Source organism: Manacus candei, unplaced genomic scaffold (genome assembly GCF_025592945.1).
Source record: "Manacus candei isolate 608988 ecotype Guabito, Panama unplaced genomic scaffold, ASM2559294v1 h1tg000014l, whole genome shotgun sequence".
Taxonomy (NCBI): domain Eukaryota; kingdom Metazoa; phylum Chordata; class Aves; order Passeriformes; family Pipridae; genus Manacus; species Manacus candei.
The window spans coordinates 51,790,741-51,810,179 of NW_026138062.1; the positions used below are offsets into that span (position 1 = coordinate 51,790,741).

Sequence of the window (19,439 nt, forward strand, 5' to 3'; positions counted from 1 at the left end):
TTTTTTGTGGGAAAAAGAATGAAAAAAAGCTCAAACAGAATACTTGGTGTTCATTTTTATGGTGTCAAGCATGTCTGACCAAAGTTTAGATTCTTGTGTTCTGACCTCTCTAATATTATACTTTAACCATAGACCCACTTCTGGATGAGTCAAGGATTATTGGGGGTGGTGTTAGCACTGTTCGGAAATTCTTCCCTGAGACCTGGATTTGGGATCTGGTTCACACTGAGTGAGTATGTTCATCTTCACTGCTTTCCTTCTGTGTGAATTTTTGAGTTGATTCAGGTAGCTAAAATGGATTCTGTGAAGAAACCATGGAACATATGTTTGCTTTGTAGATGTGCGTCTACTTTTCCCATGTTGATCAATGACCACTGAACTCCCAACCTTGTACACAGTGACAAACCTACTTGAACTGTGAATGACAAATATTCTGTGCTCTGTCCCCCGTCTTTCTGTCAGGGAAAAATAAGGCCTAAGAGTAACATAAAAGTGTTTGTTAAGGAGAGAGCAGGAGAGAACCTTGTTTTTTTCAACCAATTTTTAATTCAGCAGCAGAAAACTTGGGTTATTTTGTTTTTCTTTCAGGCAATCCAGCACCTGGAATGAGAATATCTCCATCTTAACTGCCTATAGGCACTTGTCTAGAACATTAAATTTATTGGCTCTAATCTGTGTGTTTGGGCATTCTGTTTTTTCAAAAAACGATATTTCTAAATTTAACAAGTTGAGTATTTGAGTGCTTTTTAACATGCAGTTCACCAGCACCTTGATCCTTAGTTCAAGAATTATATTTTTTTTAAAAAAATATGGAGAAGTATCTTGCAGAAAGTGAGATGAAAATGGAAGTACTGACTCCAGCAGAAAGTCTATTCTATAATTTGTCTTGAGAAATTCCTAAGATCATTGCCCATTCCATTCTTTTTATTCTCTTCAGTTCTAGAGGAGAGGTCAATGCCATTTACACCATTCCTGACACCATCACAGAATGGAAAGCCAGTGCTTTCTGTGTGCAGGATGATGTTGGATTCGGCATCACCTCACCTGTTTCACTGACAGCATTCCAACCATTCTTTGTGGATCTTACCTTGCCATACTCTGTCATTCGAGGGGAAAAATTTAATTTAATAGCCAACGTCTTCAACTACCTCAACAAGTGTGTCCAGGTATATCAAGTTCCTTTTTACTTCCTATATGTTTTGCCTGCTTCCCAGAGATCCCAGAATTCCCCTGCATAATACACCAGAAATGCAGAAGTGTTTAACTTCCACTGAATCCTCTGCCCGGTCCATTCCCTCTGTGGCTGATCCATGGATGATAAGAACTTGCTCTTTATCCCTACATAACTTAGCTCTTCTTTTTGCTCTTGAAGGAGGAACTTGAGCAGGGGGTATGGACATGTGCTTGCAAAACACAATAAATACTGAGTTATGCAACAGTCTCTCAATAAGGCAACTCAGCTGATGAGCACAGACACCTTATTGTACTTCTGTCAAAAACATACACTGACAGTGGGCAGTAAAGAGATGGATTTGCCACTTCCTCAGATAAATGTCTCATCCCTCTGTTCTGGTACAATCCCGCAGATGCAGATGACAAATAGCTTCTTCAGCAAGTTTCCCTTGCTCTGCAGCCTAACTTTAAGGGCAGTCGATTTCATTTGTAATCTTGTTCCTTCTTTCTTTGTCTCAGATCAGTGCCATACTAGCAAAGTCAAGTGACTACAAGGCAAAAATCCTTTCACCAGAGGGTAACACAGCAAGGGTGTGTGCCAATGAAAGAAAAACCTATATTTGGGCTATTAGCCCCCGCAAACTCGGTAAGATTGTCTTTTCATCACCTTGACTTGTCCCTGTTTGATCTTTCTACTTCCACCCTTTAATGTAGCATCAATAATCCACAAGCAGGCTTTTATGGGCAACTCCTCTGCAAATTTAGTACTGTACTTCTGCTAAAGCTTCCTTGGATGCACTGAATGAGCAATGAATTTTTCTGGCATTTTCTCTTTTCTGATTTTTGGTTAATCCATTTCCTGCCCATTTCGGGGCAAACTCTTCACTTGCCAGATGTATGAAACACTGTCAGTTTTTCATGTGCATATGATCTTTCACCTAACAGTTTTGTATGTAACCAAATGTATTCAGTAGGAATATAATCTGCTAATAATTTTGGACTGGATTCTCAATGGGCAAAGAGGAAATTGCTCTTACCAATTCTACAGCTGTGTTAGTTCACACTGCCTGAAAGTCAACACTGCCTTTTTTTAAAAAGCAGTTACAATGACTTGCATGTGTAAGTGCTCCAAGAGCTGAAATACAAATTAACTTTTAGTTAGCAGAGGTTTTGTCAAAATGAACCACAGATGGACCTTTTCTTAAAAAAATTGTTTCTAAAACCTGTATGACTCAATTATTTCAAACTCGCTGAGAAAGTTGTGAAGTTACAGTGAGATGAAAACTGGATATGCATAATAGTACTGCAGAGCTGAAAAAAAGAAGGCTGCTGTCTCACCCTGATAACTCCGATAATAACACATTTTGCTCCAAGTAAAAAGCTCCTTTGGATTTCCAGTATGCAATGACAGCAGGGGTGAGAGAGCAGCTCTGCAACTTCAGGGTTGGTCCTCAGTGCTGCTGCAGCACTGAGGCTGCTCCTCAGTGTAGTCCCTCAGTTAATAAATTCCATCTGAAGGAAAGAGGCACAACTAAAGCATAACAGAGCTATAGCCAAATTATTGCAACACTACTCTAGGCCAGAAAAAGCTCAGCAAAAGGCTAAGAAGGGGTGGAAACTGGTAGTAAGAACTGTCCATTTTTTGGCCAGGATCACCCCTATTTTTTAACTCATACTATGGCCCAGGCAAGTTCTCCTTGCCACTAGTGGACAGATGCAGAGCCTTCATGCAATTTGTTTATGCTGAACTGTCTTTAAAGAAAATACATTTCTCAGCGGTTCATCAGCCTAGAAAAAGCAGTGAAAACCAGGAGTAACTGTGGACATTTGGAGATAACTTCCTTTTCTTGCGCTGGTGTGTGGCTTTCCAGGTGAAGTGAAATTCGTGATTACGGCTGAGGCCAAACTGAATACCAGGGGTACTGAAAACAGCACATCTTCAGAAGAGGAAACAATTTACAGGGACACCTTGATTCAAACTTTACTTGTTGAGGTATGGTAGGAGATCTGCATGTGCTTTCTGCCCCATGGAAACTGTTACCTATAGCTGTGGACTAGAAGCAGTCAGCTAGTGTAAGGAGGCAAGGCATCTGATGCAGATGGAGCTGTGTACAGTAGGGTTCTCCTTATGAAAATGAGACTGAAAAATCACAGTGGTAAGTGTCATCCACTGTTCTCCTTCCACTGTCTCCTTCTTGGGAACATGAGCACACATACCCTGACAAACCATGGATGTCAGTAGAGATATTGCCAGAAGGGAGGAGATTCCATACCTGCTTTTAAGTACCTTTAGCCTGTGACTTGCAAACTAGGGAGGGAGTTGGAGGGAAGACATAAAAGGAAAAAGATCTACCTTGAGCATCATAAAGCAACAGCTACATAGGATTAGTTGGACAGAGTCTCTCTCAGAGGCTGGAAATGCCTATTTTATAACTGCTTTTCAAGAAGGAAGGTGCTCTAGACAGGATGTTGGATAAGAGAGAGAGAGTCATGGACCAAGAGATAGTGTAGTGGAGATAGGGTAGGACTGGGTACAAGAGGTGCACTGTTTGGATAGTCACATTCACATATTGATTCACATCCTTGAATTGTTGTGGTTTCATGGTAATTTTCTACACTTTCCTTCCTCTTCCTGACCACTTCCCTGCAATCAAACAGCCTGAAGGTGTTAAAAAGGAGTTGACTCAGAGCTCCCTCATCTGTGCAAAAGGTAAGGCAAGTTCATTCATTCGTTCAGTTATTTATTCATTCATTCATTCCAGGGAGTCAGTGGAACTACTTCACTGTCTTGTAGATCTTGTCTCACAAAACCAGAGACCCTTCCAGGAGAGGAAAGAGGTTCTCAGAGTCATGGTGCTAGTCTAAAATTTAGGGTTTTCAGAGATACCTCTGACTCTTCGGGCAAGTCTCTGTGGCATTTTCTTTACCAAGACTGCAGATTCTAAAGTCATTGTAGTCATGCTTAGAAAGTGAAGACTTCTGGAAAAAAAACATGGGTTTAACAATTCTTGTTGTTACCTTTTCTCATCAGACATAAAGATTTCTGAACCAGTGCCTCTCAGCTTGCCAAGAAACCTAGTGCAGGGATCAGCCAGAGCTTATTTTTCCGTCATTGGTAAGTTTAGTACTAAGAATAAAAGTGAATGGCACTCCTCTTGTGCTGTACCAAGTGCTATCATGTATACACACGCAAACTTAATGTAAAGTTGAGGAAGTAATTAATCTTGATTTCAGAGTATAAGTTTTCTTCTTTGCAAAATGGAAGTGAGAGGCAAAAGTTGCTCAAAGTTCTCTCATATCAAGAGAAGACAAAATAGTCCAATTATTTCAACTTATATTGCATTTCAGACTATACTGCTTTAGCATATCCTGTTCTGTAGAGTAAAACAGCTAATTCAGCTGAAAAGCAACATAAGGCAGACTTCTTCAAAAAAATTATCTTGATTTCTTGGAAAGAAGGCTTCAGAACTTTGCTGACTACATAATTTCAAATTTATCATTTTGCATAATGAAAAACATTTGTAAGTCAATAAGCTCCCATAAAATAAAAGTTTCAGGTCCCAATCAAATCTACTTATCTGAAAGACTTTATTAAGACTTGAGAGTTCTCTTCAGTGATTTTTTTCTGAGGTTCTGAATTCAGATTGTTTTCTAAATACAATTTACAATTGTTTTTCATACCTGTGTCTGTGTGAGACGTGCTGATACTGTGCAATATAGCCTCTGTAGCCCATCAGCATCTTACCCACACAGCATTCTCACATGTACATGAAAACACAGGAGGCAGGTTGTCAAGGGCAGGGAAATCTAACCCTTTTAAGGATTCATAACTGTTTCTCAGAAGCCATGCCAGCCAGTATTCATGGTCATTCTTTTTCTCTCAGATTCTCAGTTTCTTCCAGGTGTCCAGCATTCAGACAAGACATAAAAAATGGGGCATTATAATGCTTTTCTTCTATGTTGTGTCTTTGGTTACTGTGATTACTCTATATTAGTCGTTGCTCTTGGATTCATAGTAATATAAAACAATGAATGTAATAAAAGCAAGTTTGAGTTGACTTCTTATATCTTTCATTCTTCAGGAGACATTTTGGGTACAGCCTTGAGGAACTTAGATAACCTTCTCCATATGCCTTATGGTTGTGGAGAACAGAACATGGCCTTGTTCACACCCAACATCTATGCCCTGGATTATCTGAATAAGACTGAGCAGCTGACTGAAGAGATTAGAGTCAGGGGTACTGGATATTTATCCACAGGTGAGAGGTTTTAAAATTCTTCCATCTTATTCCCCAGGAAAGTGGTCACAGGATCAAGCCTGACAGAGTTTAAGAAGTGTTTGGACAACAGTCTCAGGCACGTGGTGTGATTCTTGGGAAAGTCCTGTGCAGGGCCAGGAGTTGGACTCGATGACCCTTGTGGGTCCCTTTCAACTCAGAATATTCTGAGTGATTTAATGCTGTGATTGTGTGTACTGAGTTCTTAAGCTCTACGTGGTGAGCACCAATCTCTGAATTCTAGCACCACATTTATTGCGTAAGATCAGGCAATGAAAGCACCCCAAAACAACATGTCATTCTTCCAGAAGTAAAAGCAGCTAGAATTCATAGTGATTGGCTATATTCACCAGACATACATTACTTGATATTAAATCCAAAAGTCTTACTGCTTCAGTTGAACAAACAGCAGAGCTAGTCCTTTTCTGTGATTAGAAAATGTGTCTTCTTTATTATGTTTTCAGGTTATCAAAAACAGCTGTCATACAAACACCAGGATGGATCCTACAGCTCCTTTGGGAGACGAGATAGGGAAGGGAGTGTATGGTAAGTGATGATAACTTCTATTTCCCTAACACAGGATCTTTAGGCTTTGAAAAATGATCAAAGTATTCAGTGATTCTTATTTTTAATAGTCTAAATGGATATAGCTCAATTAATTTGAATCCCCTAGTAAAGGAGAGATTAATAAACTGGAAAGAGTGCAACAAAAGGACGGTATGATGACTGGGAGCTGGAGTACATAATGTTCAAGGGGAAACTGAAGAATCTGAGTTTGTTCAGCCTGTAGAAAAGAAAGCTAATGGGAAATCTAGGTGAAGCTTTCTGCTGCCTAGATGGGGACTGTGGAAAACACAGGGTCAGACTATTGTCAGGGCTGCACAGAGTAAGGACAAGAGTATGTCCTTACTCAAATGGCAACAAAACCAACTCTAACTGGATAGAAGGAAAAAAATCTTGCCCAGGAGAAGGCTGCAGCACTGAGACAAATGCCCAGAGAAGATGTGGATATCTCTATTCCTAGTAACTTTCATATGATTGGAGAAAAGACTGAGCAACCTGACAGAACTTTGAACTTCTGACCTAGTTTGTTTCATAATTCTATTAACTAAGCTTAGAAATTACTGACATCAATCATTGAGCTGTGTCTATACTTTACCCCTACTCTGAAAAATGATTTCAGGACATGTTTTTTAGTAGAAATATCAAGTCTGTATTTAATATCAGCATTTTATCTAAGTTATTTATTTAAAACTTAGAAAACGCTGCTTTAACCTCAAACATTATGAAGTTCATTTTATGTCATTTTCTATGCACATCCTATGCACTGGTAAATCTTCTTGGTCTTGTTCACACCATACCTGCTTTCTGTTTCTGGACCACCTGCAGGCTCACTGCCTTTGTGTATAAGTCATTTGCACAAGCCAAACGCTACATCTACATTGATGACAATGTCCAGTCTCAAACTTTGATCTGGCTGGCAAGCAAGCAGAAGTCAGATGGCTGCTTTGAAAATGCTGGGTCGCATTTCAACAATGCTTTGAAGGTAACTGAGTATAGTCCCAAATTTCCAGTCCCGCTGTTAGGATTGATTTGGACAATTTCTGACAGACACAAGCTTGCCACCACACCCTTACTCTTCCTAGTACTGTTCTCTTTTGTCTCTCATATACAAGCAGAGCATGATTCTTATGTCTGCAATTGATGATGAAATAAAAACAATTCGAACTTTCTGAGTTATAAGTCTCAGGCTTTATTTTCCATTACTGTGTTATGTGCTTAGCCATAGGTTAGAATGTGCTTTATCACATATATATAAAAGTCAAGAAAATGCATTAAATAACTTTAACTTTATATTAAGTGAACTTGATCTTTCTTGTTCCTGTGCACACAGGGAGACAGAAATTACTTCAGATCTCAAATCTAACTGATATATGAGCTATGAATTAATTATGTTGTTTCTTTCTAGGATATTTGTACTAACCAATTCTTTGCTTGTTTTTCATCAGGGTGGAGAAGAGGTTGAATATTCACTCACAGCCTACGTGGTGGCAGCATTGCTGGAGGCTGGACACTCTGCTGCAGTAGGTATTTGGTGCTCTGTTAGTACAGTCAGCCATTTGTCAAAGAGTGCACAAGTCATAGTCCTCACATCTGTATTATTTAACAATGTGGAACTTGAATAATGATTGTAGGACAGTAGCAGTCTGTAGACAGTAGTTTCCAGAACCCTGAAGTAGCCATAAGTGTTTGATGAGTGTAACAAATCAGTTATGTATCTATGTAACTATGGATTAACTTAAAAAACCTCTATGGAATCCAGTTTTAAGTAATAGTAGTCTAAGTAGGTGCAAAATCCAGACTGAATTTGCCCACCCCATTCAGAGTCCACTTTGGAATTTTCTCTGAATTTGCCCAGTCCAAAGTTCAGGCTATTCAAACCTTCAGTCCTGCAAAATCACCCTGTACATTTGGATCCAAGCTGTGTTTCCATTTCTCTGTGGAATTGTTAGTAATGGGAGGAAATGATGAGTTGCTGGTGGGAATACTAGACATAGGGCAATGACATCCAAGTTCTGTTCTGCATAGTATACTTCCTGCATTTCCTTGTCACCCTGTTTTTATACTGACTTTGTTCTTTTATAATGGGGAAGAGGAGAATTGCTCCCAAGCTGACAAATATGTTCTAGATGTGCTGATTTTTTGCACATTTCTCAGTTCCTTTGGTATGGGCCATCATTTAAGTATCTGAGACCAGGATGAAAACATTGTGCAGAATCAAATAGTTCTTCAGCAACATTAATTTAGTTTCCAGTATCTTTACAAGAACCTGGTACCATATGTTTAAGTGAAGCTGCGTAGATAAGACATGGTAAGTAGTGTGCTGGTAATGTCTGAGGTGAAGTAGATCTCGCAGAGATAGTCTGTAAGGCTGAAAGGTTTGATACACACTGTAGGCCCTTAAACATGCCATGGATAATGTATATTTCTAGCATGAAGGGTCAGTGATTGCAGCTTAAACAGTGATGGAAGTATTTAAAGAGAAGCAGAGACACAAACCCAAGCACCTGACAAGCCTACTGTGTTTTGCATTATCAGCATCCTGTCATTCAGAGCGGCATGAACTGTTTGGAGACTGCATTTGCCAATGGGGTCCACAACCTGTATAACCAGGCCCTCTTTGCCTATGCTTATGGCTTAGCTGGCAAAGAGAAAAGACACCAGTTCTTCCTGGAGAAGCTGGACAAGACAGCTGTCAGAGATGGTAAGGGTAGTATGGACATGGTACAAGCAATGCAGCTGACAGAATGGCATGTTGTGTGATGTAAGCTATTCTGATGCACAGTTTTCACATGCATGCTGCTCCCTTCCCATTTCATGCCTGCTATGCTACTGAATTTATCTCTAGGAGTTTTTCTGTCTGTCTGGTTGGGCTTCACAAAAGCTTGAGCTGTGGCCTGATCTTCCAAGAATTATGAGACAATTTAGGTGGAGAGAGAGTCCTCCACAAGCCTCAGTCCAAGGTACTGGAAGATTGTACCTAATTTCATGATTAGGTTCCTCTTCTACATGCTGAACAAGCCCAGTTCCCTTCACTATGTTATGTGCTTCTGTCTGTGACTGCCTTAGCATCCTTCTGCTGCCCTGCCTTCACTTCAGTCTCTCTCTGACTTATACAGCCTCCTTTTATTAATTCTCTTTCCATCACTTTCTGTTTTCTTTTCCATAAATAAATAAAACTTACCCAGTTCAGGACACCCACAGCTTAAAAAATTTCCTGAATAGAGGGAGAGACAGAATTGTATATCTATTTCCTGCAATGATACTGCAATGAATAAAACAGCAAGTAATTTTTCCATACTTTTTACACCCCACTTTTCTGTTTTCAGGTGGTTCATTTTATTGGCAGAGAGAAAATAAGCCACCAGCAGAACATTTCCCTGACTTCTATTCCCGTGCCCCTTCTGCTGAGATTGAAATTACCAGCTATGTGCTCCTGGCTTTGCTCAACAGAACAAAATTTGCTCCAGAAGACTTGTCCCATATTTCCCGCATTGTGTTCTGGCTTATCAAACAACAGAACCCATATGGTGGCTTTTCCTCCAGCCAGGTAACAAATGGGTGTGGTAAAAAGTAAACTTCTGGGAGCAGTCCAGTCTGCAAGCTGAATCTCAATACTGAGACAATGCTTCCTGACTGCATATTGATTTGAATAATATTTGATAATTGGTGCTCACACAGGTTATCTTGTCAGGACACATCATGCTCTTTGTAGGCAGCTTCATACATAATTTAGTTTTAGGTAATGACAATTTACCTGAGTTCCAAGTTAGAAGTAGACAGCAGTCACTGTTGCCACAGCATTATACCAGGCCTTTTGGGTTAATTGAAATATGTTGCCCCAGAATCACAGAATGGGTCAGATTGGAAGGGACTACAGTGGGTCATCTGGTGCAACCTCACTGCTCAAGCAGGGTTATCCTAGAGCACACTGCACATGATTGCATGCAGATGGTTCTTTAATATCTCCAGTAAGGGAGACTTCACAACCTCTCTAGGCAGCCTGTTCCAGTGCACGGTCACCTGCACAGTAAAGAAGTATTCAGGTGGAACTTCCTGTGCATCACTTTTTGCCCATTGCCTCATGTGCTATTGCTTGGCAGCACTGAGAAGAGCCTCGTTGCATCTTCTTGACACCCTCCCTTCAGATACTTATAGACATTGATGAGGTCTCCTCTCATTCACCTCTTTTTGAGGCTGAACAGGCCCAGCTCCTTCAGCCTTTCTTTATGAGATGCTTTATTCCTTTAATAATCTTTGTCACCCTCCTTTGGACCTGCTGCAGGAGCTGCATGTCTCTCTTTACTGAGAAGCCCAGAACTGGACACAGCAGTCCCAATGTGCCTCACTAGAGCTGAGAAGAGGGGCAGGATCAAAGCTCTTCCTAATGTGCCCCAGGTGGCCTTCTTAGTCATCAGGGCACACTGCTGACTTAAGGTCAGCTTTTTGTCCACCAGGACAAGTTCAACAAGGAACTTGTATCTTGTCTCCTTAGCTCCTTGCAAAGCCCCTCTCCATTTATAAGCACTGATAAAGCATCAAGAAAATAGGAGCTGCGCTAATCTCACGTACCATCTTACACTTGGGTACCTAATTAGGGATTGTTCTCTTTTCAGGACACTGTTGTTGCTCTCCAAGCTTTAGCCCAGTACGGATACCTCACTTTCTCAAAAACAAATCTTAACACGGTCAAAGTCCACTCTATGGAGTCCTCCAGTAAGATTTTCCAGGTGAATGACAAGAACCGCTTCTTACTGCAGCAGGCTTCCTTGCCTACTATTCCGGGGAATTACAGTGTGGAAGTGAATGGCACTGGCTGTGTTTATCTGCAGGTAAGCAAGCTGGAAAATCAGCACGACCTCTCTAAGATATAAGCGTGGGGTTCTCCATACTTTTTTCCTCTGCATATGTCATGCCAAAGACACAAAACCCTTTAAGTCCACTACCATCTCACACTTTCCATCTCTTGTAGACCACTCTGAGATACAACATCCATTTGCCAAAAAAAGTTGCAGGATTTTCTCTCTCCATAAGGACAGCGAATGTATCTTGCACAAGCAACTATCCACCAAAGTTTGACCTTGTCCTCTTTGCCAGGTAACTTTCTTTCATTGATCTACCCTCTTGCATTCACAGTTTTGTAAAGCATGCAAGAAAGGATTTAAATACAAGTAATTTGCTGATGTGCAGCTATAGGAAGAAAAACAGGATTGTTGGAAGCTGAAAATGTTATTCACTGATCTCCTTTCCATTTGCAGACCAGATTAACAGACCTTTTCTCATTTTAGTTACACAGGAAAGCGTAAAGTCTCCAATATGGCTATTGTTGATGTGAAGATGCTCTCAGGTTTTGTTCCTGTAGAATCATCCCTGAAAAAGGTAAAAAATGGAACCAGTGTAAATTATAAACCCTGAAAACATAAGAAGTTGATAAAAATAGTCTCTGATTAGCAAATTGGAGCCCCGTGGGAGTATTGTAAAGTCCCTGGGAAAGGCCTTCTGTCACATACTCTGTGTCTCAGACTTGTAGCTGTTCATCTGTTGGAGACAAATCTGCTAGGAGTTGCCAAATCCAGTAGCCCAAGAGAGGTGAGACTGCTGCAGCTTCATATCCGCATTCAAATCCAACCAACGGCAATGTTCAGTGTATATTCACAATAGGCAGGCATGTATACTATACATGATATATACATATATACATATATACATATACACATATATACATATATACATATATATATACATATATACATATATATATACATATATACATATATACATATATACATATATACATATATACATATATACATATATACATATATACGTATATACGTATATACATATATACATAAATACATGATGGTCACACAGATCAGTAAAGACAGCACTTCCACAAAACAGATAACACAAATGGCCTTATCCTGTTCCCTTTTCTGGCTGATCAGACTAAAAGCTCATTGTGGAAAAGATAAATAAATAAATATACACATGGACACACAAGCAAATACAAATACACAATGTGGCTCCTTCAGATAACTGACCTAGGACACTCAGTCTGCTCAGTAGCTGCCCCGGGATCCTTGTTCTGTACAGTTGCTGGCACCTGGGCATATGCCTCCTCAAGACCTCAGCCCCAATTCAGCACCTGGAACTGAGGGTTCCATCACCACATATATCCATGGTGAATGCCTCTATAAGCAGTCTTAGACATGCAGCAGATGGGATGGGGTCCCCTGGTCTCCTAGTGGCCTCACACAGACACATACAAACGACTCTTCGGTAGGTGGTTCAGCCCAATAACCTGATCAGTGTCTCCCTCCAAGACCGTATGGTGTCTCCAGAAATAGGTTTGGACATCTTGGTCCCTCTGGTGGCTAACTCAGATCCTCTGGTGTCATCAGTATTTGAGACAGAATTACACCTGCTTCAGTAGCTGGCTGCCAAGTCCCTTTACTAACTCACCAGCTAGTCCAGTTTGGTATTCACTGGCTACCACACACTGACATACACACCCACACACAACAAGCCTGAACTCTGGGGTCTCTGGCACCCCAAACACACAGTTTCTGTTATCTGTGGTCCCTTCTTCAGTGATGGGCACTGCCTACACACACATCCACACAGAACAGAGAGCCCTTCACCCAGGAAAATAGTCAGGAACAGAGACAAATAAGAAGGCAGGAGAGACTGTGGTGACCAGGTGCAACTGGCCCCTTTTATATAATTTTCCACTCTTTTTCATTCCAATTGGACTTTATCCTTCTCTTTGTTCCTTCTGGTTCTTCCCCTAAACATCCTGTGATAATTTTTATTGAGTCAGCTTGGGCCGCAGAAATTAATTGTAAATTTTTGTTGAAATGAAAGCAGTCTTCAGTTACCGATAAAAGTCATAAGCATCAAAGCTACCTAGTAAAACTGTTTACCACTGTGACTGGCTTGCACACATCGGTTATGAACACATTCAACTTGCATTTCTTTTTTTGGCGACTAGATGGCAGGGTGGCATAAAAGGAGAGTAGCAGCCACTTTAAATGCATTTTGTTGTGGAATCTGTAAATCTCCTCTGCAAATCTCTGCATTAATATTGCTATCTCTTGCCTTGTTTAAAGCTTCAGGATGAGAATTCTGTTGTGGATCGTGTAGACATCAAGAACAACCACATATTCTTCTATCTTCAGAAGGTAAGTTTGGGAGGTTTTCTTTCAGTTTTATTAAATTGGAAGTTTAAAACAGACTCACAGACAGAAGAAAAATCTCATTAATAGCAGATTAACACTACACTTGCCTTAAAGATGTAAAGGTACTTCGCTCAGTCCAACATCAAATATATATATAGTAGTGTGTGTGTGTGTGTGTGTGTGTGTGTGTGTGTGTGTGTGTGTGTGTATGTGTATATTTATATATATATACACACATATATATACATATATATATTCTCAGTATTGTAGTCTACAGTGAAGAGATATGCATTTATTACTTTTTGTGAAGCATGTTGTATGATTAAATAGCATTTCACAAATGTAGCTAAGTTGCATTCCATATTGCAAAAGTTCCTAGTCTACATAATTATCCTCAGCCTCCGTGTGATGCTTCTTACCAGTTCATCTGGGAGTGCTTCACAAGGAGTCAGTATCATCTCCCTCCCTTTTAGGGAGGTTTCTGTATGAAAAGAATCATAGAATTATAGAAGTTATCCACCAAATAGTCTTCCTTCAAATCCATGTGTCTCCAATTTGAAGACAAGGATGTCATGTGGGACCGTTTCAAGGCCTTACAGAAATCTAGGTAGATGACATCGGTCGGTCTTCCCTTGTCAACTGTTCAAATATGATGAAGAGTGCTTTGGCAACAACATCAGCCAGTTCTCAGGACCCTGAGAACCCTGTCATCCAGTCCCATAAACTTGTGCCTATTCATCTTCATCACATGGTCTCAAACCTGCTCTTCACTTACTGTTGGAGGAACTTTGCTCTCTCAACCCCTCCTGCAGCTTCAGGGACTCGAGAGACAAGGGAAGCCTGACTGCCAGTGAAGACTGAGGTGAAGTACTCATTGAGAACCTCAGCCTTCTCCATACCAGTCGCCACCAGTTCTCCCTTCTCTTTTATAGAGGTGGTACACTCTCCTTGGCCTTTCTTTTCTTTCCCATGTACTTATAGAAACCCTTCTTGTTATTCTTTGCATCCCTTGCCAAGTAACGATCCATCTGTGCTTTGGCTTTCCTGATCTCATACTTAAGCATCCAAACCATACCTCTGTACGCTCCCTCAGTCACTTGTCCTTGCTTCCACTGGCTGTGCATTTCCTTCTTACTCCTCAGTGTGAAAAGCATGTCCTTGCTCAGCCATGCTGGAGTCCAGCTCTGCCTCGTCTGATTTCCTACACATGGGCTCTACAAAAAGCAATCTTAAAGAGTTGCCAGCTCTGGTCTAAAACTCTGTCCCTAAGAGCAGTTTCCAGGGGATCTCATTCACCAACTTCTTAAAGAGCTGGAAATTTTCTTTTTCAAAGCTCAGAGTCTGAATTTTGCTCCTCACCAGTTCCTTGAGATAATAAACTCACCCTGAGAACTGTCACAGCCCAGGCTTCCTCTGCTCTTAACCTCCTTAATGAGGTCATCTTGTTGGTTTGTCCAGTACTTGGATCAGAATTGTTCCTCAGTGTATTCCAGTAGTCTCCTGGATTGCCTACAGCCAGCTGTGTTGCTTTCCCAGCAGATGTCCCTGAAGCTGAAATCCCCCAGTAGGATGACAGCTTGTGAGCATGATGCTTCCTGGAGCCGATGCTGATGCTTCCTGGCCTTGTCAACAGCCTCCTCATAGTCAGGTGGCCTGTGGTAGACCCCAACAGCCAAGTGTCCTTTGTTGGTCTGGTTCTTGATTTTTATCCACAAGCTCTCAGCCCGTTTGTGGCTGTTTCTCAGAGGCAGCTCTTCACAATCCATCCATTCCTCAATATAGAGGGCAACACGCCTGCCTGTCCTTCACAGCCTATCTCTTCTGAAAAGCTTGTAGCCCTCCTTGTAAAGTGCTTCTAGAGAAAATAATAGTCTTGCTGCATCAATGACAGTAATAAAAGGAATGAGAAAGGAGAAAAATATACTTCAAACCAGAAGGGATCTTAAAATACAAGAAGGGAAAGAGAGGTGAAGCAAAAAGGAATAGTAATCATATAGACGTCTCAAATGGCAATTTTTATAAGTTGGTCTCCAAGGATCTACTAAGGAAGACTGTAGTTAGTATTCTGTATTCACAGAAAAGCTGAGATGTTGAGATATGAAAAATTTACCGAGAAGGGCACCAGTGATGGAGACAGTTATCCGGAACCCCTGTCCATTGCTCCATTCCTTTAAAAAGGTCAGCAAGATAAAACCACAGAAAAATGGAGAAGAGAACAGTGACACCATCCCAGGCATGCAAGAGAAAGCTTGAAAAGCAGAGAAAGAGGAACAAGGAGGAAAGTTTGGGACATTTGGCTACAAGAGTGTGGAATGAGGAACAGAACCACAAGGAAAATGAAGATATTGAGTTCAAAGTTATTAAAGAGAGGAAAGTATGGAGAAAAGTATTAGGGGTATTGAAGGTGATTTTAGTTGGGAAAGGCAAGGAAAGAAACAAACAGCAACTTTCAATTACAGGATGAATGCTGATGTGCTGAAAAACAGGGAATGGTTGAGCTAATTTGCAATGGAAATATGAAGAGAAAGAAAGAAAAGAGCACACAATTTTAGCAGCAACAAAATACATTTAGTAGCAGCTTTTAAACAACTACTTGATTTGACATCAAATTTACAAACTGGAGAGAACTGCACAATGACATATTTTGTCACACAGTCTGATAGAGAAATGCATCTGTTCAACCTTGGCCTCAGGGATAGTTATGAAAAGATAAGTTTTGATGCATTTTCTTGTCTTGCCATTTCCAGGTTTCCCAGAAAGAAATCAACTTCTCCTTCAGTGTGGAGCAAAGCCTGCCTGTATCAGATATCAAACCAGTGCCTGTACATATGTATGATTACTATGAAACAGGTAGGTGACCTGAGTAGGCCTCAGTAAAAGGCCTTTGAAACCAAAGGAGAGACAAATGGAGACCCACTTAGCAATTCTGCTGCTTTTTGATTGCTAAACCGCAAAGGGTTTGCAGAGCATAGACAGTTTCCCCCTCCTTTCTTGCTTCCTTTCAACATAAAGCAGATTAGAAAGTGATACATCAGGAGTAGCTTTCTTACAAACCAAAAGGAAGTGTGGTTCCACAGTTTGAACCCGATGCTTAAAATCAATAATTGAAAAACAGCAATGTTGCTAACTTCTCTGATCTGGATTATCTAATTTTTTTTTTGCTTAACATTGCCATAGTAGGCTGCAATCAAAAAGATTTTCCTTAGAAGAATTTAAATACTTAAGTAGGAATGACAGTCCCCCTGAACTAAAAAGGAGTTTAAGTAACTAAAAATAGAAAATTCAGTGCCTGACCACCTCTTTTGAAGTGATCTCAAGGAAGTATGGTTGCATTAGACATTACTCAGTTGTGGAATTTATGTTATTAAAGCTGTAGCTCAGGTTTCCCCAAGCTTTTCTCAAGCTTTGAACAACCTTTGAGTACTGCATCCTAGTGGATTAGCAGGAGCAGCAATCAGAGAATTGACCCTGGAGTGCATTTTCTGCCAGCTGATCCACATCTGGCATGGTCACAGCAATGATTTGTACAGTCAGAGGAGAGCATTGGTCTCTAACTATGCACTTCTGCAACTGGGTGCCTTGGCAACTGGAAGACTACCACAAAATTTATCATATTTATCATATTTTCTGGTTCGTAATGTGTTAATCACAGGTGTACATAAAGTGCAGTTAGAATGATTTCTCACTCTCATGCAAATGTCTTCATCCTTTCTTCTTTCCAGATGAATATGCCCTTTCAGAATACAACACACCGTGCTCCCCTTCCAACTGAAATCAGATATGTGCCAGAAGATGTAATGATTCAAAAAGTATCAGGCAAGCATTTACAGAGGAAGAAGTGGATAAGAGATTTTGTTGTTTCTGGGAGTGCAATGAAAAGCAGTAGAATAATAAGGAATAAACAAATCCCATATTGCAGTAGATCACTTCAAAAAGAACTTGGGGTCAGTGTGGATTAAAAACTGCAGATAAAGTGTTCTTCCTAACAAGGGAGATACTGTGTAGTTGTTAACCCTGACCATCCATCTTCTTTGAAACTCATGATATATTCCAGTGGGAGCTTTATGTAAAGGTAAACACCTGAAATGTGTGTTCTTAGCCATAGAATCCTCTTAAGAAATCCCAATCTGAGAGAATAATCAGGTGTTGCTGCTTCTGTAGATTTTGTTTTGGTCTTTACATTATCCAGAAGGAAAATCCTAAAGAAATTACTTTGATCTTCACCTTTTTCAGCAATTGAACTGAAAAATTTACAGATGTCAGAATTCTAGTCAAAGGACAACTTTTATGTAGTTTTTGTCTCTATTTAGAAAGAAATGTTTTCTTCATATTCCCATCTCATATTTTACTGTGCTTTGTAATAAAATATTCTAACTGGCAATGCTGTTTGTTCCAGTCTCCACTCCTTGTTCTATCTAGAAATGAGTGATGTAAGGTATTTCATAAGCTAAAACATTCATACCGTGGACAGGTCAATCAGTGACATCTTGACATCAGTGACGTCTTGTGGCACAGGCAGAATGGGGGACCCTGGCCAATGTGATGAAAGCTTTCCACCCAAAACCTAATGGTGAGAGAAATGAGAGAGCTGTAACACAAAAACTCTTAAAAAAGGGGTTAGAGAGGAATGGTAGATCCCATGGAGCCCTTGCAGTGAGAAAATGGAAAAGGTGTGGAGGGGTTGAAAAACAGAGCCACAAGGATCTTGTGATGGAGAGACAAAGTACAAGAAATTTCCTACTGTGCTTTCTTCATTTAATGAACAGGTACAGCAGACAGCCAGACACTGTGGCCACTGTCCCTCACAGCCTGCAGTAACTTGACATGACCTTCATGCTGACCAGATTACACTGGTGGAAGGAGACAGAAACCGACTACATATCCATAATAATCTGAGCAGACATTTACCAACTGAATCATATCACCGAGCTGTTGCTTCTTTAATTGGGGTGTTAAGACACAGTCACAGTTATAGTCTTGGAAGAGATTTATTTATCATGAAACTGGTCTGCTCAAAGCGAATTTTGTTTCCTACAAACACTTTACTCAACAGCAATGTGCCTGATGTGAGACAGACCACGCAACAGCAAAGGACACGGTAGGAGAGGAGCAGTCCATTGTACACCCTGAGAGCACTGTTTAGTAAGGTGTCAGCCTTGCACAGAGATGGCTCAGATGAAACAAATCCTGTCTCACTGAGCAGTGCAGGAACCTTCGTGATAAGGGGCAGTCATGGCAGAAATCTACAGGCTCAGTGTAAACCCAGAAAGATGCAAAACAAGTTTGGAAGCTGTAGAAGCACCTAAATGTTGGTTTGGAAGGGACCTGTAGAGGACATCAACTGAAACCTCCTGAATCACCCAGTAGGAACTTAGAATTTCTTCTTAAGATAACCAGAGGGAGTTGGGGTTGCTCAGCATGGAGAATAATCCAGGGACAGTTTAGTGCAGCCTTCTGTTACTTAAAGGGGGCTTATAAAAAAGAGGGAGTGACTTTTTGCATGGGAAGATAGTGATAGGACAAAAGGGAATGGTTTTAAACTAAGGGAGGGTATGTTTATATTACAAGTTATGAGCGAATTTTTTGTCCCTGACAATTCTGATGGAATTTCTATCTTGTGAAAAAAGGACATTTTGAGAAAATGTTGTGAGAGGAGTAGTTTTCAATTCTCTCAATTCAGCTCAAAACCTAGAGTTCCTATCCCTAGCATTTCTCTTCCCATCAGCAGCAACCCCTGAACACAATCCTTGACCCAAAAGCAACGTTTTCATGTTTGCATGAGACCTGTGGTGACTTTTGCTACAGACAGACACATGCTGAGAAATAAGTTATGACTCTAAAGAAGTTAAAGGGCCACATTGTTTTTCACTGACCCCAATCTCCCCTTTGCTCTTCCATTCCTGTCAGCAAAAAAGATTGTGTGAGCTTCAAGAGGGGTCAATCAGGCTACTTCACCTTCTTCAGCTGTGTAAACTCAGCCTACTGTTAAACAAAAGCCTTTGTTTAATGCCATTCCAATGAATGGCCAACTGCGAGTCTGGTCAGATGGAAACTGATACGAAATGCAGATTCTTTCAAGATCACAGCATTTAAATTTTGCTACAAATTTTCAAAACACTAGGCTGAGAGGGAGTGGCTGGAACAATGCCAGAAGTACCTAGCCAAATCTGCATTTTATAGCCTTCTTTTGCCTCTATAACTCTTAACTCCTGCACAACTAGTGACCTTTTTTTTTTCTTATGAAGGT

The 19,439-nt window shown here is 40.5% G+C and overlaps 1 protein-coding gene across 1 annotated transcript in view; it reads left to right on the forward strand.

The window, feature by feature from the left end:
* Positions 1-17,535, forward strand: part of LOC127467694 (ovostatin-like) — a 32,344-nt gene extending 14,809 nt beyond the window's left edge. Inside the window, exons 18-35 of the mRNA XM_051779900.1 lie at positions 133-229; positions 938-1,166; positions 1,693-1,819; positions 3,045-3,166; positions 3,832-3,883; positions 4,205-4,288; positions 5,256-5,432; positions 5,915-5,996; positions 6,840-6,996; positions 7,460-7,534; positions 8,550-8,715; positions 9,341-9,561; positions 10,628-10,843; positions 10,984-11,108; positions 11,300-11,390; positions 13,124-13,195; positions 15,940-16,042; positions 16,915-17,535. Coding sequence (XP_051635860.1) covers positions 133-229; positions 938-1,166; positions 1,693-1,819; positions 3,045-3,166; positions 3,832-3,883; positions 4,205-4,288; positions 5,256-5,432; positions 5,915-5,996; positions 6,840-6,996; positions 7,460-7,534; positions 8,550-8,715; positions 9,341-9,561; positions 10,628-10,843; positions 10,984-11,108; positions 11,300-11,390; positions 13,124-13,195; positions 15,940-16,042; positions 16,915-16,964 — 2,246 coding nt within the window. The 3' untranslated portion in view covers positions 16,965-17,535. The remainder of the gene's footprint in view (positions 1-132; positions 230-937; positions 1,167-1,692; positions 1,820-3,044; positions 3,167-3,831; positions 3,884-4,204; positions 4,289-5,255; positions 5,433-5,914; positions 5,997-6,839; positions 6,997-7,459; positions 7,535-8,549; positions 8,716-9,340; positions 9,562-10,627; positions 10,844-10,983; positions 11,109-11,299; positions 11,391-13,123; positions 13,196-15,939; positions 16,043-16,914) is intronic.
* The last annotated feature ends 1,904 nt before the right edge of the window (positions 17,536-19,439 follow it).